The following is a 17,548-nucleotide window of genomic DNA, read 5'->3' as shown; positions in this document are numbered from 1 at the left end:
AAGCCTACATATAGGCAAGAGACCTGACCCCCCACATAAAGCACCTTAAAGTAACATGAAGCCTATCCCAAGTAAGAAGTTAGTGGCCTGTTCTCTTCCAGTGTTGCAGCTGCATAACTCTTCCCAGTGCTGCTTACTATTATTTTCCTGGAAATGTATTTTTGAGTTGGGGCTCTTGCCCACTCTTCTACCACGAGGAGTAATCCTCTGCCAATGATGTTAAGAAGTTTTCAGTTGGAATAACAGACTGAACTCTGCACAGGAATCTTCGTCATTTCTGCTTTTCCCTCACATATCCATTGGTGGGGGGCAGGGGAGGAGGGAAACCACAGAGGAATAGTGGAAAGAAAGAAAATGACCAATGAAAGCAACATGATGAAATCCCCCGTTTCTTTGACATTTTCTCCTAATCAAAGCCTATCGTTCATCAAGTAGCTGACTGGATAACCTCACTGTTTTTCCTCCTCTCTTCAAAGAAAATTTTGCATGTTATTCTTCAGTGTATGATGAGGCAATTAAAATAAAGAGCTCACATACTCGGCTTTTTTTACAGACAGTAACATATGGAGCAGCACAGGTGTGCACTCCAGCACATTTGTACACCATCTTGATGGCTAAGTTATGCCTCAGAACAACAATTTTGTACCGCAATTTCTTCATGATAAGAATATGTAGTTTAGGGGCTAAGTTTTCTTATGACTTTTTCCTCAAGCAAAGAAAGGAAAGGAGAGGAAAATAGAGTCTATTCTGCCTTCTGTCTTCCTCAGCCCGGGTATCCACACACCCCTCTGTCCACATGGCTTAGTGTCAAAGCACAGCCTGGCTCCAGGACTGTCAAATGTTTGCAGAGAAAGTCCCATGTGATATACAGGCAGCAGGGTGGTCTGATCCCACCTGAAGCTTGCAACTCGGCAGCCATATACTGTTTATATGAAATAACAGTAAGATTATAGCTAAGGTGAGAGGTGGTTTTCCCTTGTCTGTTAATTGAGCAAGCCAGGTGGTTTAATCCCATTCCCAGTGTATTTCTAAGTAGAACATATTGCTTGTCAGCTACTAAATATTTTAACAGTGTATACTGGTACCTCAATAACAGCCAGTCCAAAGGCGATCCCCATAATTATAAGCAGGTGGTCTTTAAGGTATTTGATAATCACTTCTCCACAAGGCTGAAAAATAAGACAAAATTATTAATTATCGGTAAGCAATATTATCCTAAAGAGATTAGGAATGCATCTTCTAAAATAACTCCTCTCACACTCTCTCTCTTCCTCTTTCTCTCTGTGTTAAAGAAAGGATATTTGACTTTACTCTGGCTTGTTTGTAACAAACATAGAGCTATACGTACATTATGCTCTGAGAAAGATAGCCTGTCTTTGTCTTCCCAAAGATGAAGATTAATTTAGTAGCTGACCATAAAAGTGTGCCATTTCAGATGAAGACATATAGCTGTAATGCCTAATGTCTGCATGATTTTCAAGTGACAAGGAAAGAAGCATTTATTCTTACTTTCACTTGATGATCATTTGCTGATAGGAAACAGCCAATGCAGCCATGACCAAATCTGAAACAGAACTTCAGTTTCCCATTAATCTGATCTTTAGATTTGAAACTTCAAAACTTATTATTAGAATTGGGCTCAATTAACAGTATCTGGATATAAAACCTAGCTTAAAAATTAATTTTGACAAATGTTTGGTGGTCTTAGGCTGGGGCTGGGAGGAAGAGAGTGATCATATATGAAGTTCTATGTAGAGCTACTCTCCCTCTTAATAAACCCATACATCTGGTCTTATAATGACTACATCTTCTCCAGGCATTGACAAAAGTCCTTTTGCAAACTGTGGAGAAAGCCAAGTAAGGCTTAAATTCATCAAAACTACGGTACTGTTCCAAACACTACAACTGCCTTCCTCCCCAAAATAGTTATATTTCACCATATCTCCTCCTTCACAATAAACACATGGGTCTTCTCCTTCCAGTCCTTCTAAACAGACTCTCATTTAAGCTGACTCAGAACTGCACTGAATTTCAAATCTTTTTTCCTGGATCATAAGAGCTGAATGTCTTTACTAGCATCTAACACCACCATGAAATCTATGTGTTCATGTGAGTGATATCTTGCACCTGCGGTAATTTCACTGGTGGCTTCTCATGTGTCCTTTGAGGCTTTGCCTGAGGCCAAAAAGACATTAAAATGTGTCCAAAACAGCCTCTTTGTATACGACTTATTTCCAGATTGGGTTCTGGCATCCTCTACTTAACCAGACTGTTCCCTTGCTTTTGTGCTTCTGTGGGACTACACAGGGAGGAAATTAATGTTCAGGCAGGACCTGGCTAAGGAGCTGTGTATTTAGAAAAGTATACAACCAGGGTGGACATTTGATAAAATCTGCTTTGTGCTAGGTGCAGACTGGCAAACTTTGTACCACCAGCATTCTAAAAATGCAACTATTTTGTGCTAGTTTTCCACTTCTTTTTAATATTTTCTTTGCATGCATAGAGTCCAAATTTCCATATGAGTCAGATAAACCTTGAAATCAATTGAGATCTCTGCTGCCCACCTACCAATTTTTGAGTATGCTTTCTTGTTGCCTGTCACCAAACATTTTTGCCTTATTATTATATTAACTGCTACATACATTTCAAAAGGCCGTAGTTGTAGGAAATTAAACTTTGAGTATGCTGCCATGAAGCCTACAAAATGTAGTTTCTTTCCAGCAGATGCTGCAAAATGAGTGAGGGGTTTTTTATTAAGGGACTATGAAACCCCAAAAGTATTACATTTAATGTGTTCATTTTTCAATATCCCTTATCCCTTTGAAAGCCTCTGAGTGAACATGTCTACCACCAGAAGGAGCCTGGGTGGGAACATAACTTCCTGAGGGAAAAATGAGAACCAAGGGGTAGCTGATGTGCTGCTCTGACCCAGAGGCATACCCTGACCCCAAAGGCATAGTAGTTTTCATCCACAGTAACCATACAGACTACTGAGGTCCTAAGGATACTACACTGCACAGCTAAAATAGAAGCATCCCAAAAGAGGAAGCAGCAGCATATTTCAGCTATGCACAGTAATTTCATAGCAGATGGCACAGGTGCAATTCTGGCTAATAGAAGGGAAAACTTTGCCTTTTTGGAAAGGTACAGAACTGCTGACTATGCCAGTCACCAAAGACACCTGGGGTATAAAACCTCTTTTTGGAAAGAAGAGTGGAACTTTATATCTTTCTTACCGTTCTATAAATGAATCTGCCTTCAAAGAAGGTGCAGAGGTCTGTTGATGGGTCTCTAGTGTCACACTCACAGATTTTATTACTACCAAGAGGAGTATTAAATTTTTTTCCCCAGTCTTCAGGTCCATTCAGCAAACCACAGCACTGGTACTGCAAGAAAGGAAGAAATGGTGAGATGAGGAAAAAGTGGTGATTTGCAGTTCAAGAAAAGTAGGTGAAGGAGTTGAGGGAAAAAATGAAGGAGAAATTTCCTTTCATCTGTTCCCATGTGGAAGTTGTCCCAAACTGGTATGTCTCAAACACCCTTTACAATTCCATACCAGTTATAAGAATGTAAGTGCGCAAGTTTAAAAAATAAAATTAAAAAAAGACAATATTTTCAGTATATGCTCAAAAAACATTAATGTACTGTAAAGCTAGTAATTGTCAGTACCAGAATGGAACTGGAACATGGAGCAATGCTGGGTATAGTATTTTTAAGAATCAAGTCTTCTTTCTGCAGATTATACTTTCAGAAGGTAATAGCTCCAGTAACATCCACATCTCACATTTTGAAAATCCAGGCTAAAAAATTAAAATTCAGGCACATAAAACTCTGAAATCTAGAAAAATAACCACCTTGAATGATGGCTAGCCCTTTAAATTAGAAATGGACTGAGGAGGCTAGGGCTCCATTTGGGGTTTGTGAAACCTAAACCAGGTGCAGTTTCACTTCATGTTCCACTTTGCTCAAGCCACTAAAGCTCAGGGGTGCAGACTTGGGTTTGAGGTCCTCCCTCTTTTAAAAAACAGCTGGAAATGTTCACATAATTTTGTATAAAAGCAAAGGCCGTGGGACATAATAAAGCAATCCTGGTCTATTTAAAAATTAATACAGTAATTACAGGATTTTTCATTTTGCTCACCCTTCAAACATCTCTCCAGGGAGCTGCTTATTATATCAGAAGAAATAAGCTGGCTCAGAAGCAGAGGACAGGGCTTAAGTGGAATGGGGAAGGAGAAGTGGAAGTAATACGAGCCACCCAAATATTGTTTCTTGCTTCCTTTTCTTTCACACCAGCAGCCTTTAAAGATATAGGAATTCTTTAAGCCTATCCATCAAAGTCATCACCAATTAGGGATTAAAAAAAACCAACCATCAGGCACACTGTCTGCTGTATAGACACAGGTACGAGTGGGAGGGACATCAAGTATATCAGTGAGAATCAGTTATGTCAGTGAGATTCAAGGGTCTTCTCTGTGTGATAGCCAGGTGCAAGCTGGCTCTAAGTGTCTACCTTCTGGTGTCCTGCAGGTGAGGAAATATATACCAGGATAGGTATAAGCACAATGAAAACAAACCTCTCTTTTATCGTATTTTCTTCGCATTCTTACACAGCATTGAATGACTTCATAGCAATAGGATATTCCAAATTAAATGTAGTCCTGAAGTTTTCCTTATCTCTGGGTTAATACTACCTTAAGAGTACTGGATAGTTCTTAATTGCAATACAGTGAAGGAGCAATGTCTCTTCAAAAGGGAAAGCTGTAACAAAGAAGCAGGCAGCCTTCTCCAGGAAAGAGCTTAGCTAACTCTCAGTCTCACTTGCATGTTTTGTGTCCTTGCTCCATTGCTTTTGTAAACACTATTGCACAAAGAAATCATCACAGGGAGCCCATGTCATAGCAAGAGAGTAGAAACTCCTTGTGTAGTGCTTTTAACTTGCATTTAAGTCAGGCCCTTCCCCATCTCCAGGGAATGAAATTCAAATCTATGGCAGAGTAGCCACAGAATGAAGCACAGACAGATGCTAGAGTTGGAACAGATAACAACAGTCCCTGCCCTTTGTTACATTTTAATTACCATTCTCTCAAGCTTCTGGAACTTCTCTTGAAACACTTTAGATTCTTCTGTAGAGCTTTGCAATGAATTCACACTCTTCAGGAGAGTCTTGTTAAGTGATGTTTCAATCTGCAAGTCCAAATATTTTATTAGTTTTCAGGGTAGATTTTACTAGTTTTCAGGGTAGAAACAGAACTCTGGGAAGACATCAATGTGAATGCAGAATAATACTGTACCTGAGATCTGTACACTGCTCCTAAAATACCTCCTGTGACCTGAAGGATCAGGATCAGAAGCAGTCCAATAAAAAACTAGGGAAAAAAAAAAAAAAAAAGGTGGAGAAAACTATAGTACTTTTGACCAAGATGATATAATTTCTTCTAAGTGAATGTTAAGATTTCACGTGCTTGAATATCTGTGTATGTAGAATGAACTGAAGTTCCAGTCAGAGCTACTCCAGTTATTTCTTCTTTGGTGATGAGAAAAAGGGGTGCTTGAGACAGGGTGTGCTCAGCTGGTGATTAAAATAAGGTGCACACCAGAGCAGTGACATGATGGGCAGTGTGTAGGTGAGAAGCGTTGGGCAGGAGAACTGAGAGGACATTCTAGGAGGACTAGTAAAGGGAGCAACTGGGAATTTATTAAATCAAATGGTGTAGGTAGTGGAGGAGGACTGGTGGAGGGAACCTTAGCAATGGTTGAATGGAAAAAAAGTTAGTGACATGCTCAGGGCTATCTGGTCCCTATCTTCTTATTGATGAGACCACACATCATTTTTTTCTGCATTAGATTCAGAAGGGGCTCAAGAACAAGGTAAGCAATGAAAACACGTGATCATAATCAAGCATTTAGTTAAACAAAAAGACCCCTGTCCTCATTTGATACCATTTGCAAAGACCTTATCCATCAAATGTAGCTGTGGCCTGTTAAAGGTAGCCAAATGTTTCTCTTTCTTACCAACAGCAGCATGCACCGGCTCTCCTTTATGGCACCACAGCACCCCAGAAAACCAAGGACCATAATGATGGAACCCACAGCTATGAGCATATCAACCCCTGCAAACAGTGTGCTGTCTATCTCCAGCTCCTGAAAAGAGAAGGGGAAAAAAAATCTTTCAGCTACAAGAAACTCCTCCTAAAAACATCTGTACCCCCCAAAACAAGAGAAGTACTTCATAATTCTCAACCACGGAGAAATTCTGATCCTCCAACAGTCCCTTCTTAAACATTTTGTTGGGGAGCTCAGTAGAGCCTGGCTGTTCACAGTCTTTGTCTCTGCACAGAAGAAAGGCAACTTTGCAGAGTAAATAAAGAGCTCTTGTCTTTAAAGTGGCTTTCAGTTAGTTTTCAGTTGATGAATCTTTGCTTTTTACTGGAAGCAGCAAAACTGATTATCTCAAAATCTCTCTTACATTAACCAAATGTTTAAGAAACAAAACCTCTGTTTGTCATTAGAAGGCCAGAAAAATACTCTTTGGCTGTTCCTGAGAGAACACTTCTCAGAGCGATGCTGGATATACTAGAGAAATAGATGTATTTTCCAATGCAGCTTTCGTATTCTTTGTTTTAGGCATGATCTGTAGTATTACCCTCAGAGATGAGGACTGATTTTGATGTGTGGGACATTCAACCAAACAATTCATATACCTCAATATCATTAAATATAAAATTATTCAGTTCCCACAGGACTGACTAAGGGCAAAGGCCAAAATAGAGAAAAATGTTCAAAGAATATTTTCCAGTGTGGCTGGTGCCAAGATTAGCAAAAATATCTGGAAGTTGTCACATTTATCTTCTGATGGAAATTGCAAAGGTATATAGACAAGTATAATTTGAAGAATGTGTTGTTCTTTCCCCTTCCAAGTTGGACTGAACCTCCTGTTATTTATTCTTAGAAAGCTCTATTCATCTACAGCCAAATCCTTATGGTCTGTTCAGTTATTACTCAGGCAAAACATACATTGATTTTGAATGGGAGCTTTGCCTGCCTAGAGGCAAAAATGTAAGAAAATGCTTTCAATTTTGGTCCCTACTCTTAATTCACAGTTTTTGGGGAGTACTAAGTGTCACTTCAAGAAACCAGTTTGGGACACACTTTAAGTAGGCTTTTCTGAATAAGAAATCTCGAAAAAACAAGAAAGGGTAATAGTGGTTATGGTTTTCCAAGCCCCACTGTACCATCTGAGCCATCATACTAGAGATGGTCAACTAGAAAGTAATGGCAATCATTTCTTGTGAAATGTTGACTGAGGAGGGAAAGTTGTCATCCTTCCTCTTCCACAGCAGAGAACAGCAGAGCTCTCCACCATTACCTAATTTACTCCATGGCACAGCGTCATCATGAACTGAGTTCTCTTGCATCCACCCTCCACCAGACATGAGACATCTGGGAGTGGCTAAGGGAAACAATATCATCAGCCAAATGGCAGGAATATGTATAAAGCTATCTTCTTATCTCCACCACCTTTTTGTTTCCAGATGGGAAAATACTGACTTAAAAATTATTGTTGCTAACTAACGGGTGGCAGTAGAACAGCAGAGAAGTGATCTGAAGGTTTGGCAACTTGATCTATACTAAAGGCTCAGTCTGAATGCTGAAAAAAATGCTTCCATGTCACACCTGTCCATTTTTTAATTTCTATGGTCAGAAAGCGTCTTTGGAAATATAAGTATACAAATTAAATTTTCAAATTAATTTACATTTCTATGGCCCAAATTCACAATAAGAAATATACTGCTCAAACCTGAGGCTGCTCTTCTTGATAATGTAACAAAGCACCAACATACCAGGATTGCACAGTGCCTTTCAGTGAAGCATCTACTAGCTGTGAAATCAGATTCCCTCAAGGATGGCTGAAAACATGCTGCAAGTCAGAAGCCAGTGCCACGGGAACCGAAGGGTCAACAGGGCCCACAGGGCCAAAGGCCCTTTGCACCAGAAGAACCAACCTCTGCTGCATGTCTGCAAGATCAAGGGCTCCTCAATATTGTATTTTCCCTAGCTTTGCAGAAAAGGAAAGTCATAAAGTCTTAAGTAATTTAATAATCCAGATAAAATCCACAAGGGGAACTCAAGGACTTTCTTCTTCCCTCCAGGAGGGCTGTTAGGACATTTTAATCCTAAATAAATATTTCTAGGTCTCTTAAAACTCTTTCTTTATAAATACGAGGGGGAAAAGGAAGGATAAGGTGTTTTTAAGGAGCCGCTGAAAATAGAAGGGAAGAATCCTTGCTCCCTTTCAAAGTTGCAGTTACTGGGGAAACAGCAATTGTATTATTGAAGACAGTGAGAAAGGCAAAAAATATTACCTACGAACATACAGAAGTAACCCTAAGAATACATATGACTATACTATTCTAACAGGGAAAGACATTGAGAAGTCTAGGAGCTGCATGGCTGCTCATTATTCTCTCTAACACTGAAATCAGTAACAAAACCATCATCAGTTTTCATTAGAGGAGAGAGAGTCACGTTTTCCAAGGGCAATCAGTTTGCATCTGCAAGAACCTACATTAGTAACACTAAAAGACACTTCCTGTAGTCACGTCTGTGCTTACGTCAATCTCTTGATTTGACTACATGCACCACCTTTTTTAATCTTAATCTTTACCCACACAAACCACATCAACAAAAACATAACACGTTTGTGGAAATGAAGATGGAGAATTAAAGCGCATGCAGTGGCTTCCACATTTTACATGGTTCTGGTATGATTGAGTATATTTACCTGCTGAGCATTTTTGCTAACACGTATCCATATGGAGACTCCCAAAATAACAGAACCACACACCTGCAGGAGAAAATAAAGAAAATTTAGAAAGATCAGCAATTTTAGATCAACTTTCAGCATCTAAATTGCACCAGATGCTGGCCAAAATTCTGAAATCATTTGTTTGGCAAAGTGAAAGAAACATGAATTGCTGGAGCATAGAATATTGATTCATATCCAGGAAACTTCATAAGAGTAGTTAAATCTTCAGTTATGCACCAAATCCCTGATGTTTCTACCTCAGAGGACTCTGCATTTCCTTGATGATTTATACATGTGGTTGGGAAGCACACAGAAATTCTGTCAGATGCGAGAGGAATATAAATTGCTATTGTATGTATATAACATGACTCTAAAGAACATTGTTTCTTGTAGAGTGGAAACACATGAGATTGAATAAGGCATGTTTGCATAAATGTTGTTTCTAGAATTATTCAGGATACATATTTAGAGACATATTCTCTATGGTAAAACTATCTGGAAAAGTTCAAAGAAAGTCTTTCTACTGTTTCTATTGCAACAATATCTGGCCATCAATGATCCTTAGAATATTCCTCCTATAAAATACCTACAGTTATTATTTCCATTAAATTTTTACAGAAAGCAACCATACTCAGTCATGTACATCTGAAAGTTAGACTGGGATTACTTGCTAAATGTCAAAGTGAGGGCAGACACAGTCAGGGAATCACTAGTTGTGCTCCTGTTTCATTGATCTTTGAGGTACTGTTTCACTATGCACCAGTCACTTTATTCCTAACCTTGTCCATGATGATTCTTATACAGAATTTCTCTTTATTAAGTGTTGGAGATATTAGATAATTAAGAGGCTGATCAGGTGTAAGAATTGTGCCTACTGAGATGACTAGTATGAAAGAGAGATCACTGAGGACCAGGATAGAGAGATTCGGAACTATCTTCCTCAGTCATTAACACTCAAGTCATAAATGGCCCTGAAATGTGGTTATGAGCTTCCCATGAAGACCGGGACTATTCCTACCCTTTTAAAATTAAAAGAGCTATTTTTACATGTTTTAGATAATTTTTCTTTAAAAATATTTTCCCACAAAAGGTTTCATATAAAATTCAGCATCAAAGATCATAACGACTTTAGCAGATTATTTAATATGGAACAGAGCCAGCATTCAGACATGAGTACCACACTTTTTCCTGCTCTAAGTAAAGCTCCTATAAGTACATTTTAAACATGAAAAGGAAAGTTGTACAATTGATGACAGCTATATCATGTTATCAAATTTAACTAGAAGTCCCCACTGAAATCTTCTGAATCCCACTGAATCTGCTTAGAAACTGATGATATCATATGACTTTATATCTGGGTCTTGTTCAGCAGCGCTATGTGAGCCATGTGGCTATGCACCAGACAACATGGGCTCGCTGAAGTGAAAATTTCCACTGAAGCAGCTATTGCTACAAATCCAATCAGAATTTGGCCCTTATTTGTTACATAGGACCTCCCATAAAAATACAGCAGAGTAGTAGAACTATAGCTGAATGTACAGGAACTTACCAGTCACAGGGGAATGCTACAGTATTTACTTTCTCCATTCAAAAAGGAAAAATAATTTATAAAACAAAAATTTTAGTAAGGTATATATTTTAGTTATAAAAATAGAGTTGTTTTAGGCTGATAAAAAATGCTCCATTTCAGTAAAATCTTAATGTTTTGTTTGTTTATTTTATTATACAAAGTGTACAAGAACACACAAAGAAAAGTTTTGAAATAGCAAATCAAAATGGTCTGTTCCCAAAGAGTCTAAGCCAAACATTTCAAGTTTGCTGGACTACTCTAATTATTAAGTTTTCTCAAAGTAAAGTTTCCACTAAATAAATTTTCATTTCAGGAAATTTCATTTTTAATGAACTGGTATTTTCTAATTGAATTAAAAGAGCTTCTTTGAAAAGGTCCTCACCCATTTTCCCAAAACTAGATGGCTATCATAGATTTGCCTTAACCCTTGACCAAGAATCAGTGACCTCATCACAGTCTTATAAACTGACCAGGAGCAGGACTGTGGTCGTTCAAATTCAATAGGTCCTTCCTGAGCCCTTCATTCTTGCGGTGATGAAGAAATAGAGCCTAGTTAAATTAATATCACCTCAGATGAGCCTGTTGTGACTCTGGACCAGCAGTATATCAAGACTCCATACTTCTCAGACAAGGGAATACCAAGCCTATGGGGAATTCCCTTCACTGGCAGACACTTAGTAAGCAATAATTTTAAGGGTATCAAAAGGAGCTTTCTATAAGGATGCTTCTGTTCAGGAAAACATTTGACTGGAATACTTCCTCAAGATACCTGAAATTAACAGTGTTAGGAAGGTCCTACAGAGAATGCGGTCTATGGCTCAGCATACCTGCTAAGTTTGTGTTGCTACTTCCAGGAATCGAGATGTTCAGATGTAAGGTATGGTGAAGGGCCACTTCATTTGTAGATGGGACTGCAAGTCTGGTATCAACAACTGATAAAATATTGCTCTGTCACTAATCGGGTTGCCTCAAACTAGGATTAGACATCGGTATTTAATGCAGAAAAAGGTAATTCTACAATTTTGTGTGATGTGAAGTAGCAGAAGCTGACAGAAAGAGGGCAGCAGGTGAAACAATATCCTGCAAACTCTGAAGAAGGGAAGGAGGAAAAATCTGATCTACATGTCAGGTTTAATGCACAAAACTGACTTAAGGATTAATTTAAGGACTGTTAAAAGCTCCATAGATGCACCCAGGTCCAAAGCATAGGCCTTTAAACCCCCATGCTCAGCTTTCTTTCACCAAAATGGGAGGATGAAAAACTACAGACACACTGGAGCCCGTCATGGGGCTCATGGGGCTGTACATTCCCAGGAGGCACATGTCATGTAGTGAAGCCAGAGCTACTTTGCAGAGCTAGCTTAGACTATTCCAGGGTTTACATACTTAGTGCTATAAGCTGCTTAGAAAAAGGCATCAGAAGGCTGAAAAGCCCACTCCCAAGTACCCTAACAGGGGGGCTCTCTCTCCAGAGAATTTGCAAAGGGCTTAAAATGAAAGGACACCAGGTAAATATGCAGCCATTGCTCTTATTTAGTTAAGGTTGAAGTCACCTTCATTTCCCACTATCAGTTTAATTTTCCACTTGCCAACTGCCTTGTGTATCAGAGAGAACAGCTGTAGGACCAGTGTCTGTAAAGACATCACTGTTCCCTGTACTCTACTACAGCAATTTCATGATTTCCAGGAATTAGAGACAGGAATGTGAATCAAAGAATTTAGCTTCATTATACTCCATTGACTCTGTTTGCACCATGTTTGTTCTTCCCTATCTTGGTAGTTCTAAATCCCTTCCTTTAAAATAAGTACCTACAGCTGCATCCCTGTCCTGCTCTGACCCATTCAGGCAGTCACATGCACAGCAAATGCTCTCAGAGTATTCTTCCCCAGAATAGAGTACGGATTCTCCTACCTTTGGCATAAAGATAGGTTTGGGAAGTTTGTTCCATGTCTGCTTATTTCCTGAGCTTTCAAGACTCCCCCAGGATGGCATCCTGTGGTTTTTGCTAGGAAACCCATGCTGTCATTGGAAGTTTAGGCATGGGGCATTGTTCACATGTTCATTCCAGAAGTAGTCTATAGCTTTTCTAGTGCTAGTCTGAGACATTTGCCTATGTTTTAGCTTACAGTAAATCCAGATGAATGTGAACAGGAAAAACTTCCTAGGCTCAGGAATTCCAAGTCAGAAACATGGACTCTCTAAAGTATCATTGCAGAAAAACTTCAACACAGATGTCAAATATGTTCAATTTGCCTTGATGGAAGTGGAGGAAGAAGAGGGGAGAGGTAGTCCAAACCATCACTAGGAATTTCTTTGTGAGGTCCAGAAGTGATCAAAGAATTTTGCTAATTCTTCTCATTTTGGCTAGCCACAAATTTTCCAGGGCTACTGTTTGTGGTCCCTTTTGAATGGTATCACCTTTTCACTTAAAAAAAAATCCCTTGAGGCAAAGCCCATAATGTGGCTAAGTAGTTCTGCTTCTGGTTTTAGTGAACCTCTGGTGAACCTGACAAGTCTCTGTTGGGAAAGCTGACAGGTTGAACCATGAGAGAAATGTTCTTTAACTCAAACTTTTACAGAGCTTCCAGGACTTGAAATTCTTGAAAACCAGCTGAGATGTGATAAATAGACAAACACAGTTCAAACCACACCCAGAAACTTGTCTGCTGCCCTGTGGTGTATTTGCCTTGATACAGCTATTGGCAGTACTGCCAGCCCATACTACTTTACATTTGCCGTCCACCATCAGAAACTAATTATGATATTGAATGTAAAGCAAAGAACCACAAAGAAGGATATGAAAATCATTTATCAATTAGGAGGCTAAAAATACAAGTGAATTTTCTGTATCTTCTGTTGCAACTACATTTTCAGGATTATGCTGTTTGGATGCAAACAGCAGACAATAAAAGCAAGAGAACAAGGCACTATGGAGAGTCTGTTGTCTTCTGATTGAAATTAATGATGTCCCCTGCTCGATACAGGCAGGGTAGAGAGTTTCATGGCTGGTCTACTTTTGAATGTGGAGTGAAAGCTATTTTGAAGGAAAAAGACAAAGGGAAGGGCAAAAGTTAAACATATTCTCCCCTCTCTGATTTAGAATCGTCCTCTGGTTCCACTTATGCTTTATTTTCTTTACAATTCCTTCAACTGCAGCGTTCAGATAATGTTGAACACATTTCATGCATCACTAATAACAATTTAAACACCAACTTACCCAAAATAAGAAGTTGAAGATGAACATGGAGTACTTCATGCAGCCACTTACACCCGCCATTTTCAGTAAGCTGAGAGAAAAATGAGCACCACAGAAGAAGCTTTCTTAGGAGTTTGACCTTGATATAAAAGTTGTTCCTGCGTCTTCAGAAAACCTCTCAAACCACGTCAGATACACTGTGCTCCGCTACTGAAAGTAAAAATTGTGACCAAGGCATCGACAATTATTTAAATAGTACCTATACCACAGGTAAATATTAACCAGAGCATTGGGGAAGCACTACCAGGTTAGTTATCATTGAGTCTCCAGACTCTTATTGCGTCTTTGTGATTTGTACTTTTCTACAATCCTGTTAGTCTTGTCCTACACCTCGAAAGTAAATAGATAATGCAGCAGAAGTCATAGTTTCAAGAGAAAGGGAAGCAAGTATAAAAATATTTTACAGACTTGCTTTTAAGAGGTGGAAATTATTATGTTTCTTAATGCTTTTAAGTTACAGGGTTTACTCATTTATTGTCCACTGATTATTGCCAACAGTCATTCAGTTGTGTTCACCCTCCCACTCCAGAAGTTCAACTGGCATAAAGGGATGGGTCTGTGTAACCCAGCTGAGGAAGGGTAAGGAATCCGCTGCCATTTTCTCCCTCTCAGTGTCTACCTCAGATCTTTTTTCTCTTCCTTACCAAATCAGGACCCCAGGAACCTGAGCACTGTTGTGCACAAAACATCCTGCTGAGCACGTTTCCAAAAGTGTTGTGAGCTCCAGCACAGCAATCACAGTTCTGGTGTCAGATGCAGGATAACTCTCAGCAACAGGAGCTAGATTCATCCCAGAAGGCAAGGCAATAAACCTGTTTCATCAGTATTGTTTAATGTCTTGGTTGTTTTCTGCTCCTCAAACTAGGAAACTTGAGGGAAAAATAAAGGTATCATTGCTCTGGTTTTTCTATCAGCCCATTTTCTGGAGAAGCCCTGCATAGCAGTTCTTGGAAGGATGAGGGTCAGACACAGGTTCCCCTGAGTTTGTCATAAAGAAAAGATTTTGCAGGTGAGCACAAAGGATTTAAATGAGAGAGATTAAGAACATGCTGGACTGAACTGATATATGAAGCCCCCCTTGGCCCAAGCTCATTTTTCAGTCTTCACTGTCAGTTCCCATTCTTCAATTCTGATGTCTGTATCTGGAAAAAAAAAAAAAAAGTGTTAGTATATAACACACCTGTAGATGGTGACAAAAAGATGTAACTTAGAGCACAGCTTTTGTAGGATTCACCAAAAAAAATCTACACTACACCGAGAACAACTTCCCCTAGCTGCCCTCTAAACCAGCTTTTAATGAAGGTGTGATGTTGTGATCTTGTCATTCACTTTCCCTAATTAGATTTTAACAGACACAGCCATTCCCATTTTTATGAGTGGCTCTATATCTGCCTTTGACTTTCTGAGCTCCTTTCTGGATTAATGCTTTTTCCTAACTCTAGGAGATCGGCTGTCTGACTAGCTTATTTCACAATATCCACCCTGAATCTGAGAACGTTCCTAAAAATAATTGCACTCATGAAATACAGATTTTGTAAGGATTGGGAGAAACAACTGTGTGGTGTGGTTTTGATCTAAAGCACTCAACAAATAAGTAAGTTGAGAAATGTGGGTGTCTTTATGGAAGGATGCCATAACCACAGATGAATCATGAGAAAAGTTTAAAGGGCCATATAAAATTGTATGAAAAGGGCCATGAAGGGTAATAAGAGAATCACAGATGACACAGGATTTGAAGAGATAAGTCTGCAATCAGACCATGCAATTGCAGTAAACTAAGCAGAGCACAGAAACAATATTTTGTAACAAAAACTACACAGCTATAATGAATAGATACTCATTAAAGGCGGCTTGAACTGTAGCTCTGTTACCTGTGAAAAGCTTAGCCCATGCATTCAGTCAGAGATATCTGTGCTAGGGTAGTAATAATATAGGAAACAAGTGTGAGGATTCATGAACTGGCCGTTCAAAAAAGGCCAGTGTGCAAGGACCTTCCACATGCAAGAGGTCTTCTCCCTCTTTGCCTCCCTGCTTTCCTTCACAGCACTCTTGGGTTTGGGGCAGGTAGGGGTCTGCACCAGCAGTGCCCCGGAGTGACTCCCAGAGTGGTAGATGGTCCTGGGCTGCTGGAGGACCCCAGGCCTGTGAAGGGGCAGCGAGCTACAAAGCATCTCTGAACCATTCCCCAGCCTCCATCCTCAGGAGGCAAAAGACCAGCACAGCCGAGTTTCTCATTCAGTCTAGGAAATTTAAGCAGTTGAAAATAGATATAATATAGATCTAAAACCTGTTCTCATTAGAATTTTATACTTGCAGCTGTGGATGTTGAAAAAATCTGCCAGAACTTCTAGGATTATCTTTTTTAATTTTTGTTTTTTTAAATATGCCTATTGAACATGAACCACAAGCAAGTTCTGGTAAGATCTCAGTTCTTCCTAACCCTGAAGGTTCTATGTGCATTTTATATGTTTACTGATCTCTTTGGAAAAAGCAAAAATATTCTTTCCTAGGACCTGATAGATGCTCCTTTTCTAAGATGGCAAATAGAAAATGATGTCAGAGTTAAATACACTTCCTAGTGGGTTTCCAATGTGCTAAATATGGCTGCTGAATAGAAACTCAGTATCTGAATTTACTACAATTCCTACATACTTCATATCTATATTTAATGGTATCCAAAGTAAAAATATGGTATCTAAGATTAAAAGCAAACAAGAAGTTTCCATTAAGTGACAGATTTTCAGGTTAAATATTCTGTATGATTTGATGATTTCTTATTTCCTTGCTACACAGTGCTTTTTTATATGTCTTGGAGGAGGAGAAAGCCACAGTTATGGCACAGATTACATTTGCAGTTGTACCTACAAGTATGAAGGTCATGCAGATAATTGCAGAGGCTTATGAATGACAGCAATGGCATGAGAAATTCTGCCGCTGTTTGGCTGCATGTGAAATTGCGCCCATTACCCCTGCACTAACTAGATGATCAGCTGTGCCCTGGCAATAATGAAGCCTCTGCCACAAACTGCTCAAAAGCTTCTCCCAGTAAGGAAGCTGTAAAACCCCACTTACTGCTCCTCCTTACAGACTAGGAGAGGAGGATTATCAGTGCCCAGCCTGGGTGCAGCGCAGGGTGGGAGCCTCTGACACAGCACACAGCTCCCCACCACAAGAAGGGAGCTATGATGACATGCTGACTTTGCCCACCGTCACATAAGAAACTAGAGAGGGAGAGGCATATTTTGGCAGAAAAAAATGCCTGATGTAATGAATCTAGAGTAAAACATCTCCCCTTTGACACTTCCCAAGCAGCTACAGTTAGTTTTATAATGCTTTTATCTTCCATTCTTCTCTGAGCCTTTCCTTAATTTGAGTCTTCCACTTTCTTTTACAATCTCCATTTCCCCTTGTGAGGTGCCTCTCCATGGTCAGGCTGTGACCAAAGCCCCATATCAGATGATTCACTGTATAGTCGAGCATATATTCAGGTCTAGACTTGAAAAACTGGTTTGTCTTGGGTAGCAGCAGACTTTGAACCATGGGATGTGAATAATAAAAGTTTGTTTGCCATTGGAATTTCAGCGTGGTGATAAATGCACAACAGAGAAGGCAGGTAAGAACTATATTCAGCATGGAACTTGCAACCTCGAAGAGATCAGTAGAACTCTGGATCTGCTGTATCAGTAGGGACAGACTATATAAGCTGTACAGAGACAGATCCTGGGCTGTCACAGCACTCATCCTTCAGCCAGAGGGATACTTCACCTCTGGCAACCTCACCTGTTTCCCTAAGGTCTCTACTCAATACAAGTTTCTGCTTTTCCTGATATAACTCCTATCTAAACAGTAGTGAAAAGTATAAGAGTTTTTTCATGGTTTCACAATAAGTTGCTCACCCATGATGCCAGGTGG

The 17,548-nt window shown here is 39.5% G+C and overlaps 1 protein-coding gene across 1 annotated transcript in view; it reads right to left on the bottom strand.

The window, feature by feature from the left end:
- TSPAN8 (tetraspanin 8) overlaps positions 1-13,657 on the bottom strand; it is a 15,258-nt gene extending 1,601 nt beyond the window's left edge. Inside the window, exons 1-7 of the mRNA XM_026868474.1 lie at positions 13,598-13,657; positions 8,786-8,848; positions 6,016-6,144; positions 5,295-5,369; positions 5,080-5,187; positions 3,237-3,386; positions 1,086-1,169 (exon numbers count right to left, since the gene is read on the bottom strand). Of these exons, the coding sequence (XP_026724275.1) occupies positions 1,086-1,169; positions 3,237-3,386; positions 5,080-5,187; positions 5,295-5,369; positions 6,016-6,144; positions 8,786-8,848; positions 13,598-13,657 (669 nt within the window). The remainder of the gene's footprint in view (positions 1-1,085; positions 1,170-3,236; positions 3,387-5,079; positions 5,188-5,294; positions 5,370-6,015; positions 6,145-8,785; positions 8,849-13,597) is intronic.
- Positions 13,658-17,548: the final 3,891 nt, after the last annotated feature.

This window comes from Athene cunicularia, assembly GCF_003259725.1.
Source record: "Athene cunicularia isolate RWA chromosome 1 unlocalized genomic scaffold, athCun1 chr1_part2, whole genome shotgun sequence".
NCBI lineage: Eukaryota > Metazoa > Chordata > Aves > Strigiformes > Strigidae > Athene > Athene cunicularia.
This window is presented reverse-complemented; position numbering and strand designations above follow the sequence as displayed.